We start from the raw sequence: 14,017 nt of genomic DNA on the forward strand, positions 1-14,017 counted from the left end.
GACCTAAAGAGTATGCACAACTTATTCCTTTGATTACTGTATCTAACCTCAAAGTTAAACGGACCAAACTGGCTACAGCAGATTTGCTTACAAAACAAATGCCTTATTTCAAACCCAGCAGAAATGCTATCCTTCCCTTCCAAACCTACAGAAAATCCTGTCTACCTTTCACCAATTGTAAATTCAGCCTGGTCTTTTCTCCATTCGTATTTCTTACATGAATTTACAGTAGAAAAGGTGCAAAATAGCAAGAGCTGTTGAAATAGGCAGAAAGGAATTCAAACTTTAATCTGATTGGTTTAATTTTTTTTTTTTTTTTAGCATGAGGAAAAAGAATAAAGTTACAAGATTCTTTCAATATTTTCACAATGTTAAACTAAAACTGAGCTCTAGGCTACATGTGTAAGTAAATCTAGAACACAAAAGGGTTAAATAAGATCTTCTTTTAAGATACAAGAACTTAAGCTTTCTTTACGTTTAACAAACTTCACAGAACAGGTACTGCAAAGGAACAACCCCCTCTCCAACTTTTTATTTAAAGTGAACATTGTCCATAATTCACATGAACGTTAAGTAGTGTCCTCTCAAGAGCAACCTTGAAACCCTCTGTGCACTTGTAACAAGATTAAAGAGAATATTAAGGAGGAACAAAATATCTTCAGTATTAATGCAGAAAAGTCTTGTGTATCAATCAGAATGCCCATCAAATGCTAGGATAGGATTTTGTGGGAAAAGAAAGTGCGTATCACAGCAGCTGCCAAAATCCATGAATTTTTTAAACTCCTTACTGCAAATGTAAATAATATCCTTGGACAGGTCCTCTCACCAGGACCACTTCCTGAAAACGCAGCCCATTACAGAAGCTTTTGCTACTGGTTCATAGTCTTGAATAAGAACAAGGGAAAAAAAAACCTGCCTGCCTTCCAGACAGCTTGCATTTCTAATGATAGGACATTTCTGATTTCCTTCATGGTTAATGCTAATACAGTCAGATGCTGTGTATGTGTAAAGACACACACCCACACACCCACACATATATACATACGTACATATATATATATATATATATATATATATACACATACATACATATATATATATATATAAAAAATTTTTTTAATTAGTTGTCTCATTGTTAAATGTTCCTAACATTGGCTACCAAAGTAATAGTGTAATTTGGCCTATAAGGAGTTAATTACCTGTAACAAATAGAATGGAGGATCACTGGGAGGATCAAGCTGGGGTTTTCCAAGTGACAGGTTACTTCACCCCATGTGTTTCAGATCCGCCCAGTATTTAAATATGAGACAAAGTTGATCCTTCCCTCGGGTTTTCTTACAAATTTACCCACTTGTTAATAACTTGCTAATCAAATGAGAAGTTAAACTCATTCAGGATTAAGCTGGGTGACATTGGCACAAATTATTTTTACCTGCATAAGCCCCGTGGGCAGCAAGAGACAGCTCCGTTATGATGTTTGCTTTTATGTTTCCAAAGTGGCAAAGCCGGTGTGGTTCGGCTCAGCTCAGCATGACACACCGTAACACAGAACCATAGCTCTAACCAGATCCAGAACATTCTATCCAGATAATGTTTTTCACATTCACTTGCTATATTCGTTTTGCGGGCAGGGATTTTTGTGGGCACGTTCAGCTGCATAGGAGGGCTGGTGGAGCCCCTTTGATTATCTCATTGACACTCTGAACTCTGTCTGTGTGAGGAACACAAACTCATTCTGACAAAGGTTGTTTTGTTTTACAGGTTGTTCCCCAATACTGTTACTGAATTCTGTTTGCTACAAAATGTCCTTTTTTCCCCAATATGTAAGTCTAGCTACAGAAAATCAGTCTGTAGAATCCAGCCATGGCTACTGTGCTGTGAATTAGCCTTATTTGATCAATCATCAGATACCTGCACTTAGCAAAAGGCAAACAAGAGCCAATCAGGTTTTGGCCAGTGGGAATGGCTGCACTGCTCAAGGTATGTGGAATCTGTTCACACAAGATGCAGAATCTCTGTGGATGCCATGTAAAAAGTCGCACCACTTACTGGTATGCACCATTTACTGCTCCGGGATGGAGCTGGCTTTAAAGAGAGATCATAATTTACCAGAGAAGAAAGGAAAAAAAACAAAACAAAAAAAAAAAAAAACCCAAAAAACTCTGATAGGTTCTTTATAGTAAGATATAAAAATTTTTCATAAGAATCTTTGTCCCCCTTTCTTTTTGGCTTCCTGGGAAGAACCAGAAAGGTGTTCCTACCCCAACAGAATCCCTGATGCTGGTGACACTGCCTAACTCAAAAGCCACACGTGATGAAGGCACAAGTTACCAGTCAGGTCTTCTGCACTTAAGCAGTTGCAGTTGCTGCTCCAAGTAGTATTTCACCTCCTCAGGATTCAGTAGCAGTGAAGAGGTGAAAGGCTGCACATTAAACAGTTTGTCCAAAAGCCATGTGCATAGCAAACTTTTACACCAGCTTCTACACAACTATTTGTTTTAACTCTGCAGCTGGAATGTTTCCAGCATAAGGCTTTTAGAGTGACTCCAGCGATAACAGAAGCCTTTGGATTTTTCTTGCTTTGTTTAAATCCACTAGCCGTACTCAAAAATAGTATTTCTTCATGTTTTATTTTTATACGGTGGCTAGCAGGCACCTTAGTAACCAGCCAGAGATCAATTTCAACCATCAATCCCTAAACTACAGTACCAGGACGGTTGGCTAAAGAAAGGAAACTGATTGGCTGTAGTCTGAAACTTGCCTAGTACAAGGTGTCTGGCTGACTTTGTCCTAAATAAGGCTAACATTAGTGAACTAAGAGAACAGCATTTGGTTGCAGTCTTGCACTCAGGAACATCCTTCGCCAATGCGCTGGCAAGATCTCCCTACTTTCCGATCCAGTTTGACCATTTTCATGATGGCCTCCTCGCGCCCGCGGCCCATGTGGTCGAACGTGCAGTCGTGCTGTTCGGGCAGGCGGTGCAACATGCAGAACACATAACCTGCCAGAGAGAGACAAGAGACACGGTTAAGGACTGCTTACAGAGCTGGTATCTCACCTGAACCACAAGTGAAGGAACCCCGTCTACTGGAGGACTACTTAGTTCTCAAAAATTAATGCCAGTTCAAAGCTTTTACTTATTTTCTTACAGGATAATGAATATGTACTCATTTACTGCATTTTGCTGAGGATTTATTAACATAGCACCAAAGGTCAAATCATACAAGATTTGTGGGTTTTTTTGCCATCCTCTCATACAGGAAACCTCCAAAATCATCTAGGCTATGTACATCCAAAAGGCAGTAAAAAAGTTAATGCTTTAATGTTTTAATCATCTTCACTGAAATCTTTCCTACTTTTAAGTGGACTTTGAATTCTGAAATTCATGCCTATGGTACTCTAGAGTGAGCTCGCAAGGAGATTTTCAAGTCAGAACTGTTAAATTTAAGCACTTTTCTTCCTACTCACTGCCAGCGTTGGCAGTGATGGCAGGAGGGTTCACTGCACCTTCATTGTCCCAGTCTTCAGAAGCTTCTCCCCATGAACCATTCTGACACTAACCACGGTTGGGGAACAGGCATTTGACACAGGGACATGTCATGCCACATCACTTTGCTCTCTAGCCGAGAAGATGAGGTTATTGTCTCCTTGTCTAAAGCTCTTCAATGTTACTCAGCTTTCCAGGAAGCACGTGACCTAGAAACATGCCATTACTTTTCCCTGCAGGTAAGGAGGGCATCTGCCACAGCCATCACTTTCTAGTGTACAAATGAAATCAGCTTTTTCTTCTTTGTCCCTAATGCTTTGTAACAGTAAAACTGCCTCAAATTTCCCACCTCCAAAATGAACACTAAATAGCAGTAAGTAGCATTGAGATGCTATAGGAGGGAAAAGTCACAGTTACAGGGCTCACCAGGCCACTGCACATGACACCAATTATGGTTTGTATATTATTGTCTGTGATGGGATATTTTTCCTGCCTGATGGTGCAAAGAGTAACACTCTGCCTTCTTACTTGAATGCTTTACATTACTGCTGCTTCTCAGATGCTCAAAAGATATTAAACTGACACAATTATGGTATTTGAGAGATGAAAAAGGATAAAAATAAGTGAGTGAATGGGAGAGTGTTTTGTGCATATACACGCACACACATATATGAGAATATGTGTGTGAAGTAATTTAACTTCCTGGACTATAAAACATCAATTGCAGGAGTGAACAACAAGCTACCTTTATATGAGAGTGTTTGTTGAGAAAACATAGAGAGGAAAGGTGTCATACATGTAATTATTTTTAAAAAGTGAAGAAAAATTGATTTATCTTTGCTCTTTGTTTCAGTAGCACCAGGCTATGAAAAGACATGCTATTATCTGTGGCTCGCTTTGAAACCCACTTCTAGGAACAAAGCCAAAAAAAGACACGTTTTCTGTGTTGGTATGTACAATTCAGAAATATGGATGGAAATACACAGATTGAATTGATATGTATCTCACCCCTTGTGATCATTGCCTCCACTTCAATCTCAATTTGGGTCATACCACACTCAAATGTGACAAATATCTTTCCTGAGGTGTCAAAAATTCAAGGTCTGATTGTTAAAATGAAAGTATCCCTGGACTACAGTGCCAACACAGGAACAGGCATTTCACTCAGTTCTCTCTCACAGAAAGCAGGGTCTGAAGGCTTCTCTTATTTCTTGAAATGAGATTTCAAATTGCTGAACCAATGTCCACTGCAGGTCCAAGAATCATAAATACCTGATTGGATGAGCTCAAAAATCAAGTTCATCATCTTATCTGCAATGAATGTCTAAGAAGTAGATGCAAGACACCACGAAGATATGGACTGAGCAGGAGGTGTCTCAGTTTCTTCTAAATAAAAACTGGTTTTAAATCCTGGAAGTTTCACAGATCCTTTGTAGATGTTTAACAAGCGTATGTAAAAATCCTATCTAATGTTACTGAAAAGAGATCTTGAAAATGTATACAATCTTCTGCACTGCTTCACCAAGACTCTTTGACAATTCTGTAAATCTAGTAAGGAAGTACATATGCCACATGGTTTATCACTTTTGAATGTGACCTTTCAATTGCCCCATCTCTTCCCCTTCTACAAAGCACCATGCATACCAGCACAGCTTCATGATGTTCCCTTCTACCCTGCCACCCCTAATACAGTCTAACCTGTATTTTGTCCGATCTTTATTTCATTTTTGAACACCTTTTATTTCTTTATACAGCACCCGTTTTCACACAGGAAATCTGTACTGTATGCTATATTTACTCCACGTGACACATTATTTATTTTTTTCAGTTCATCAAGGGTTTTTTAATGCATTCTTAAACGAAATTTCAGTAACTGTCCACAAAAGAATGGAGGTGATTTTCATTTTCCACAGAGTATGGGAATAGTATGTCTAATTTCAGCAACTAAATGATCTAAACGTGTTAATAAATACATATTTAAATATGTACTGCTAATTAGAACAGAAAGTATCTAATGAAAGAATACCCAAGTTAATTTTAAATATTACGAAAATAGTTCTGCATATATTGGCTGATTTATGGAATGGGGCTTATTATGGTTGAATTAGCAATGCAGATCTCCTGAAAGTTCCATTTCCAAAAAGAGAATGCAGATCTTAAGTTTCATTGCTACAAATGCTTAAATCACTTTAAAGACTGGAACTTGCATTTTTGTAGGTTTTACTTAAAATTTAAATGCCTTTAAAACACTTTTATTCAGCAACTGAGTGACAGTAGTTCTGAACATATTTTCATTAGTTCAGAGTGGGTATATTCAATTATTAACTCCTTGCTTCTTCAGTGGTTTGAAAATCAGAATGGACATTCTGTGGTCTGCATGTGCACAAGTGCCTGATGTCGCATCAAGACCATCAGATTTTACAGCAGTTCCTTTATTAACTTGTGTGTACTGGGGCAGAAGGCCAATGGATAGATCTGTATTTTGATCCTTAATGTCAATTCATATTTAGAGGTGAAACTTTTTCTCCTGAGAACTCTGCTTTTACAGTTATAATGGAAGTTAGATAAATGAACTCCTGCAGTGTATTTGCTGTTAATTTCATTATGGGATGGTATCAAACACAGGTTGTCTCCCCTAAAGGAATTTACTGCAGAAATGCTTATTTTAGTACACTATAACTAAAAGACAAAATAAACAACTTTCTATTACTGGAAGAGCATTGCAAAAGGGAATCCATTTACCAACTAAAGTTCATTTATCCAAGTCATTAACCTAAAACATGCCAGACTTCCACTGCCAGCATAGAGATTTCAATCTAGTAAATGCAGTAACACATCTCACAGCACTGCAGTTGTTGTTTTCTGATGTTAGAAGTAAAGCATGAATCATCCACTCCTCAGATCTCTAATGCAAACATCTTGGAAAAACATTATGCAGCTCCTCAAAACATTCTGAGCACCACAGAAACTTCTTCGTAATACAGCACTAAAAAAATTCACTTCCATTTCATTGCCAGAGTAAAAATGGCTAAAGCCATAAAGCAAAGCACTATCCCTTCCTTACAGAGTGGTCACTTAAAGGAAGCCCAAGAGTGCACACCAGCAACTATGAGGATGCTTTCATCATTCCTGAGGAACTAGATGGGAAAGGGATATTGGAGAGAACAGAAAACAAAAATAGGCTTCCATAATCCAGACCAGAAAGTATGCTCAGTAGATCACAGACCTACAGTATGCCGTGTGTGGGTAAAACAATTGCCTTTTCTTCACTGCTACACTCAAGAACTCTGGTACATTTTTGAATTTCTGAAAGCTGAGCCATTCAAATATCATTGCTGACATGAAAAGGCAAAGCCCTTCATTACCAAGTACCATCAGTTATTCACTCTAGACATTTATGCTTTCATTGCAGACACCAACTGCTCTGAAGATTTAGCCTTCTATACTAGTGACTCCTTTTGATACATTCAAAGAAACTCCCACTGGTAAGTAAAAGAATGTGAAGTCAACATTACCATAAACCCTGAACTTCTGATACTTAAAAATCATCTTATCTGCCCACTAGGATTGGTATTTATCATTTTCATTCCCAAGTAAACAGGCAGAAGTTCAGAACTGTCGGAACTTGCAGCTTACACCATTTCCAAATTTTATTTAATAAACAACCTGTGTTTGAATAGAGCCATACACAAAACCTATTCAAAAGTAGCCCTAGTAATGACACAGACATTCTGTGCAGAATTCTGTGCTGTGTGCTTTGACTTCTTCACGTTCTTCATAATGTAATTTACTTCTCTTGCAAATTTGAAATTCTAATTAACAGATGTTCAAACAGAATTTAAAAATACTTGTGACTTAAGAGTTGAAGATGCTGCAAAAATTCTCTACCAAATGTTAGAACTGTGTAAGGTTAGAAGTCAACTAACTAAGCCAAAGGTGTATTATCTAACAAGATATCGTGTGAGTCTACAAGCAGATTTCTGTACAAGAACAGATTTTAATGTCTCTTTAAACACTGAACATACCTGCAGGCTATCACACATCACAGCCAAACCAGGCAGATGAGCAAGGAGAGAAGATCAGCTCATGTTGCTGTAGCACTCAAAACTGCACACCATTCACTGCAAGTGTCTAATAATCCCCAAAACATTTATCTCCCTCACCCCTTCCAACTGGAAAGATGATTTAATGTGTTGCAGATTACACTAACAATAAAATTATAAGCAAGTGTGGGAAAAAATATTTTTTGTTTTTTTTTATAGACATGAAATAGGTAAGAAATGAATGGAAGAATAGAACAAATAGCAATGAAGATACAAAGCAAAATCCTAAAGGCTTGAGTATCTGACAACAGCAGTATGATCCAACTTGCTTCCCTGTGTTCTGGAGGTTGTTCAGCAAGAACACATGGTAATGGAAGGACAGGAATGTGCGCTGTAGTCCAGCCAGGCAAAGCTTCCAGTGCAGCTCATATGCACTGTTTGGAAATATATTCTTCTCTCCTGGTATCTTGTATTATTCTCTTTTGCACAGTTCCATTCTTGCATATACTCTAATTACCTCTCCTCTCTTTTCTGTGGGAATGCTCTGCTTTCATCACACAACTCAAGGAAATTTCAGTTTTACTGACATTTTCTATAAAACCAAACCAAATCCCACCAAGCTAAACTCTTCTGTTTCTCTTTCCCAGCTTTGCAAGTTGTCATGGATTTTGATTAAGTGATAAATACCTCAGAATAACTTGGTTGGGAATCTTGTCATTAATTTCCAAGGGGAAATGGGAGCAAGCCACAGTATGACGAAGCTTTTTAAACAGATAGGTGTATTTATTAAGACTCCACAAAATTGAGGCAGTCCTTTGTATAATTTCCACTCCAAATTGAGCAGATGGGAAATGTTAACCTCTAGGTGCTCAAAGTTAGAAGTCTCCAAATATCAATTCATGTTGTCTTAAACATTGCCCCTCCTCGAGGCATTTCAGTTCCATGAATCTTCACAAACACCCTGATGAGCATCCTGGGACTTCCATCCTGGTCTCAGTCAGCGATAACCTCAGGTTTCATGCTGAAAGCATACAGCTCTGTGATATCTCTGGTGGTACAGAAGAGTGCTTATGAGATCCTACAGATTCATTTTGTATTTCTACTACTGGTTTTATGCTTAGGAGAAAAGAAGGGAACAAAGAATTTTTTTCCCTTCTTCTTTTATTTTGCTCTCTGCCATAAAGAGAGTAAAGCAATGTCTATGTATCTGCATTAGAGACAGAAAAAGCATTTGTGGAAAGGACTGCCCAGGAAGTGAATGGAAGAAGTTGTATACAAAAGACAAAAGACATAATCCTCTAAGAGTCACTGGACAGGTATGGTTAAAGATTCTGCAATTCTTTCAACTGCAAGAAGACTTTGTATTTCCAAGTTTGGTCACATATATATATAACCTGTGCTTCAAAGTTATTTTCTGTCTATTTTCTTTAAGATCATAAGCTTGGGAAACTGCTTTAGGGAGCACACAAGAGATGCAGTTTGTCACTGTGGAGACCCTGCAAGCAAGCTGTTTTATCCCAATTCATGCTAATTTCAAATACACTTTCCTATTTATCTGACTACTTGCACAGAAAGATATCAAACTATTTTTTCCTACATTAAATGTGACACAAATTTTGAACAGAGAATTTATATCACTTGAGAACAGAGCATGTGCCAATTTTTAAGGGAATTTTTTGGATCAAGAATTCTTAAGGAAGTTCTACACAAGACACTATTCCTTGACTTTGGAACTAAGAAGAACAACTCTACATTTTCTCCTGTAAAGGACATTGTATTTGGAGTGGGAGAAATTAAGATATGGTATTCCACTAGACTCAATTCATACTTTTGCTGCAGTGAACACTAACACCAGAGAAGTAGGGAAAATGTTTAGGAACATAACTGATGTTTTCAGGAAATTTTTCTCAATTTCAAAGAATCCCTAATGAATCAAAGTCATAAATACAGCACATCTACTTTGTAATAAAAAGCTGCCATTAAAAAATGTTTGCTATGGGTCAGGTCTGACTGAGTACTGAAGGTCTCAGACAGGATTGTGTCCCAGTTCTATCACGTACCAGAAAAAGACAGTGACTAAATCGTTTGATTTGGACCAGATATTTTTCTTGCTGTACAGAATTTAGGCATTTGAGAGTAAACACTTCCACATCACAGCTTCTTCAGCCACTATAGATTTGTAAGTTAAGGCCATTATCTACTGGGGACAGACTATCAGAGCAATTCAAGTCCAAGAATACTCCCAGACATACACCATTACAATCAATACTCCTAAATTGCTTCGTATCTCAGAGGTCACTGACTTGCACAGTGGTGACAATGGCATCTACAGGCTCCAATTCTGACCTTATGCACTGTCCCTGGTTTTTGGTCTCAGCATTCATCCACAGGAGTCAGGCACAAGCAGCAGCTGTGACACCACAAGCTCACTCTCCAACCACCACAACTGCTGGGCTACCACTCTTGTGAAATCTCTGCAGAACTGAGCTCTGGTCCCAGTTCATCTGTGGTAACAGATGCAACTTCCCAGAAATTAGAATTTTAATTTGTTGATATAAATGGAAGAAACATTTTTCACCAAAAGCTTGTGTGACTGTTAAACCATGAAGGCAGGAAAAAAAATAAAAAGCCAAACAACCAAAACAGGTTAAACTTTAATTTAATAAGAGTATTTTTTGAGAAACCATTTTGCTCCCAACAACTTACAGCATCAAGTGAGGTATCAGATAGGGAACATCAATGATCAACTTATATTAAGGAGAGGAGAAGCAAGGTTCAAAATTAAAAGTTTAGACTTTAGGTAGATGAAAAGTTTCCTTATTTGAATAATTGTGTGATTTTACAATGACGTATTCAAGAGGAATTAATATCACTGCTACACTTGTAAAAGCAATATTCTTTGTCGCATATGTACAGCCAAGAACACACTGAAATAATACTGCACCTCCCAAATCAGTCCTAGTTTCACAAGATTATATCCTGTAATATGTGGGAAAATTAATCCAAAGAACAGAATGTTCAGTAAAAAAGCAGAATTATGCCCAAAAGGTCTCCCTAGTGTCCAAGGCAGTTGATGAAGTAGAGGTAAATCATACTAACAGGTTACACTATTTCAAATGTTAGTACTGCTATAAAATCAGATCTTCCATGGGTTATACCAGCTTATCAAGAGGCATTTGTTTCCTAGTCAACATATTTAGATTTGTGCAGTATAGACTTTCTAGATTTGAGTGGTGTGAAAGCTTAATTAAAGTGTCCTGAGAAATGGCATGTGGATGACAGAACTCTCCTAAGGTCAGAGGAGGAACTTGTGCAGTATTTAACATTTTAAAAAGAGCTGCATGAGCATTAATATTTCTAGAATTCTCTATACCAAGCCCACCTGAGCTAATAAACTTCTCCCAGAAGCTGAGGATTTAATTAAAAGCTGAAACGTACCCAGAAAGTTAATTAAAATAGCAAGCAATACTCAGTGATTCAATAATAAATGTGTGTAATTTTTTTTAGCCCAATGAAAATGCAGAAAAGATAAGGCTATTAATAGAGAACTGGAATGAATAATGAAAGGGTCTGTATTAACATCCAGTATGTGTTGCATTAATTCTAACAGTTCTCCTGAATCCTGCATGTGTTTTGACTTCATCACATGCTGAAACAATTCCAGGTTTGACTTCCAGTATGCTTCATGAGTTTTATTATTTATGCCCTGGGTTTCAGTAGCTTCCTAGACTTTGCACCATAGTGATCTACAGTCTGACAGCAGCTAGGCTTGCTGACCAAACAAGAGAGAAGCAGCTCTACTTCTTTTAAACCTAAGTACAATGTGTTTTATGTCTTCATTCCCTATTTACACCTTATGTCCAGAGTCTCTTAGATTACACCTTCTGCTCCATGAAAGTATTCTGTTACCATAGCATCTTGCAATCTATGTCAAAAGCAATTCTTCTTCTAGTCACAGGAAAACAGAGCTCCATTCAGAAGCCCGATTTATAGCACAAAGGAAAACAAATTCTTAGAGCCATGTATACTCCCACTCCTCCCTTTTTATTTTTTTGGTTTTGGTGTAGACTTACAAAACATTCCTGACTCCCGCTTGTTCAGAATATGGCAGGACCCCCATACACAACTTGTGCCTATGACTTGCAAAACTTTCAGCAACTGGGGAATGTTTAACAGCTCTGAACACCTCTTGTAAGGATTTCCATTTCAATATGTGTAAACATACAGTAAATAAATATATTATTTAAAAAACTTACTGAATACTCAAAAGTGATTGTATTATCCATTGATACAGTTTTTTCAGCTGTCTTGGGTTGCAACACAAGATGTAACCATAAGTATGTATTCTATTACTATCTGTTAAAACCAGGTGGGGCAGTGTTCTTTATCTCTTCCAGAACCCATCCTCCCTCCAGGGGGATATCTTCTGTTAATGGGCCATTGAGTCTCATTACATGACTGATAAAATTACATCATCCCATTGGGAGATGCTCCACCCAGGGGGAGGAGCCAAGGATTCCCACCTGAATATTATGAGAGACTTGGAAAACCACAGCCAGCCTTTCTCCACTGGATTCCCAGAGGAAAAAAGGACCCGTCTACACCACCACTGGACCTCCAGAGGAAAACTACACCCTTCTACAGGATCATTGCTGATGAACCACATCTGTCACTCCAGAAGGACTGCAGCCACCATTTAACTGGACTGCTACCAACACCCTGACTAACAGGGTGTCAGGTTGTATCCTGACTCTGTCAGTGGAGTATTTTTGTACTACTACATTTTTATTTAAATTTTCCTAGTAAAGAATTCTTATTCCTATTCCCATATCTTTGCCTAAGAGCCCTTTGATTTCAAGATTATAATAATTTGAAGGGGAGGGGTGGTTTACATTTTTCCATTTCAAGGGAGGTTTCTGATTTCCTTAGCAGACACCTGTGTTTTCAAACCAAGATGTCAGCTCTTGAAACTTTCCTCCAAGGCAAGCAACATTTAATACTAAAATGCCCTGACATACACTAATACTATTCTTTTTACTTTTGTGGAAACTGATGCACACTGATCTTAATGCCATTTCCTTAGCACATCAATTTCCTCAGAACATCCACATCAAGTAGTGTCAAGCCACACTACCTACTTATAACTTATTTAACACCTTCTTATAACTGAATTATGTAATTTAAGACCACAGGTGGTATCTTCCTCTAAGATAAAATCTTATTTATTTAGCTGGGAGGGGAAAAATACTCTAGCTCCTGGAAAAAATCCTGACTTTTCAAGCAAATTTAGACAAATAAATAGCAAATTCCTCTCAATATCCGTTTTCTCCTCCCAGTTATGATACAGAATTTGTAGCTAGTTTCTTTCCCCAGTTCTTCCTGTGAATAGTTTAGACTTTCATCAACAAAATTCACATTCCTCCCCTACCTAAGCCTTACCTCATGGTCAGTTAACTAGCTGGTAATGATCCTTCATGATTAGTCAGATTATTATATCATATTTTTGGGCCTTCTGTGTCTACTTATCAAATGCTAGTAGAATCTGTACTTCTGTGCACAGCTGTTAGTTACCATATGGACAAACATGTTTGAATCACCTTTAGGGGGACTTATCTGTCTTTCTGTCATAAGCAAAAAATTACTGAGACTGAGCAAATACTTCTCTAAAGGTACTGGAAGAGATATAAGGTACTCTCAGATTTTTATATTCAAGTTCACTAGGCCATGTGTCTTTTGTGCACACAAGACAATTAAAAATTGCATCATCTTTCACTTTATGGATACACTTCATTCTTCTGTAACCACATGTATGTATGGTAGGGAAGGTATGTAGGGAAGAAGAGACGTAATGTGGCACACCTACAAAATGTTGATTTTTCACCCAGTACTGCAGTTTCCATTTGAAAACCCCCAGAAGGTTATATACTGAAGGACTTACCACATCAGTAATGTAAAAATAAAAGCACTTTTTGTTTTTAGGAGTACTAACTTGTTTTACTTACAGAGAACTTGGGGACTTAAGAGATGAGCAGCCCATTTCAATTGTATGGACTGATTGGGACTATAGGAAGTAAGGAACAGGTTCAGTACACATTACTAAATCAACATTGCCAAACTTTTGGCAGCACAACAGAAGAAACCAAAATCAGCACATCCTGGAAGAAACCCACATTAATTGAACAAGCTGGAGAAATATACTGGAGCCTCTTTGAATAGTAATTCATGATTCCTAATTACAGGGAGCATGAACTTTATTAACACTTCTAAAGCTGTGGACAGCTTTTCTGAAACCTAGACACAAAACCATGTTTCTGGGTCCTACACTTGAAATCTATGATGCACCAATTAATTAACTACTTCTTAATGTCTAGTACTTTCAGAATACATATTAGTCAGAAAGACCAACATTAGTTAACAGGTTCTATCGCCTATCAATTAAATTGGAGTCTTGGAATAACAACTTCATAAAATACAAAAAACCCAAGC

General features: G+C 37.7%; 1 protein-coding gene across 2 annotated transcripts in view; it reads right to left on the reverse strand.

Moving 5' to 3' along the window:
• Positions 1-263: 263 nt before the first annotated feature.
• ZFAND3 (zinc finger AN1-type containing 3) overlaps positions 264-14,017 on the reverse strand; it is a 162,323-nt gene continuing 148,569 nt past the window's right edge. For both annotated transcript variants that reach the window (XM_015621347.3, XM_033512576.1), the window contains one exon: positions 264-3,002. In XM_015621347.3, coding sequence (XP_015476833.1) covers positions 2,848-3,002 — 155 coding nt within the window. In that variant the 3' untranslated portion in view covers positions 264-2,847. The remainder of the gene's footprint in view (positions 3,003-14,017) is intronic.

Source organism: Parus major, chromosome 3 (assembly GCF_001522545.3).
Source record: "Parus major isolate Abel chromosome 3, Parus_major1.1, whole genome shotgun sequence".
Lineage (NCBI taxonomy): Eukaryota > Metazoa > Chordata > Aves > Passeriformes > Paridae > Parus > Parus major.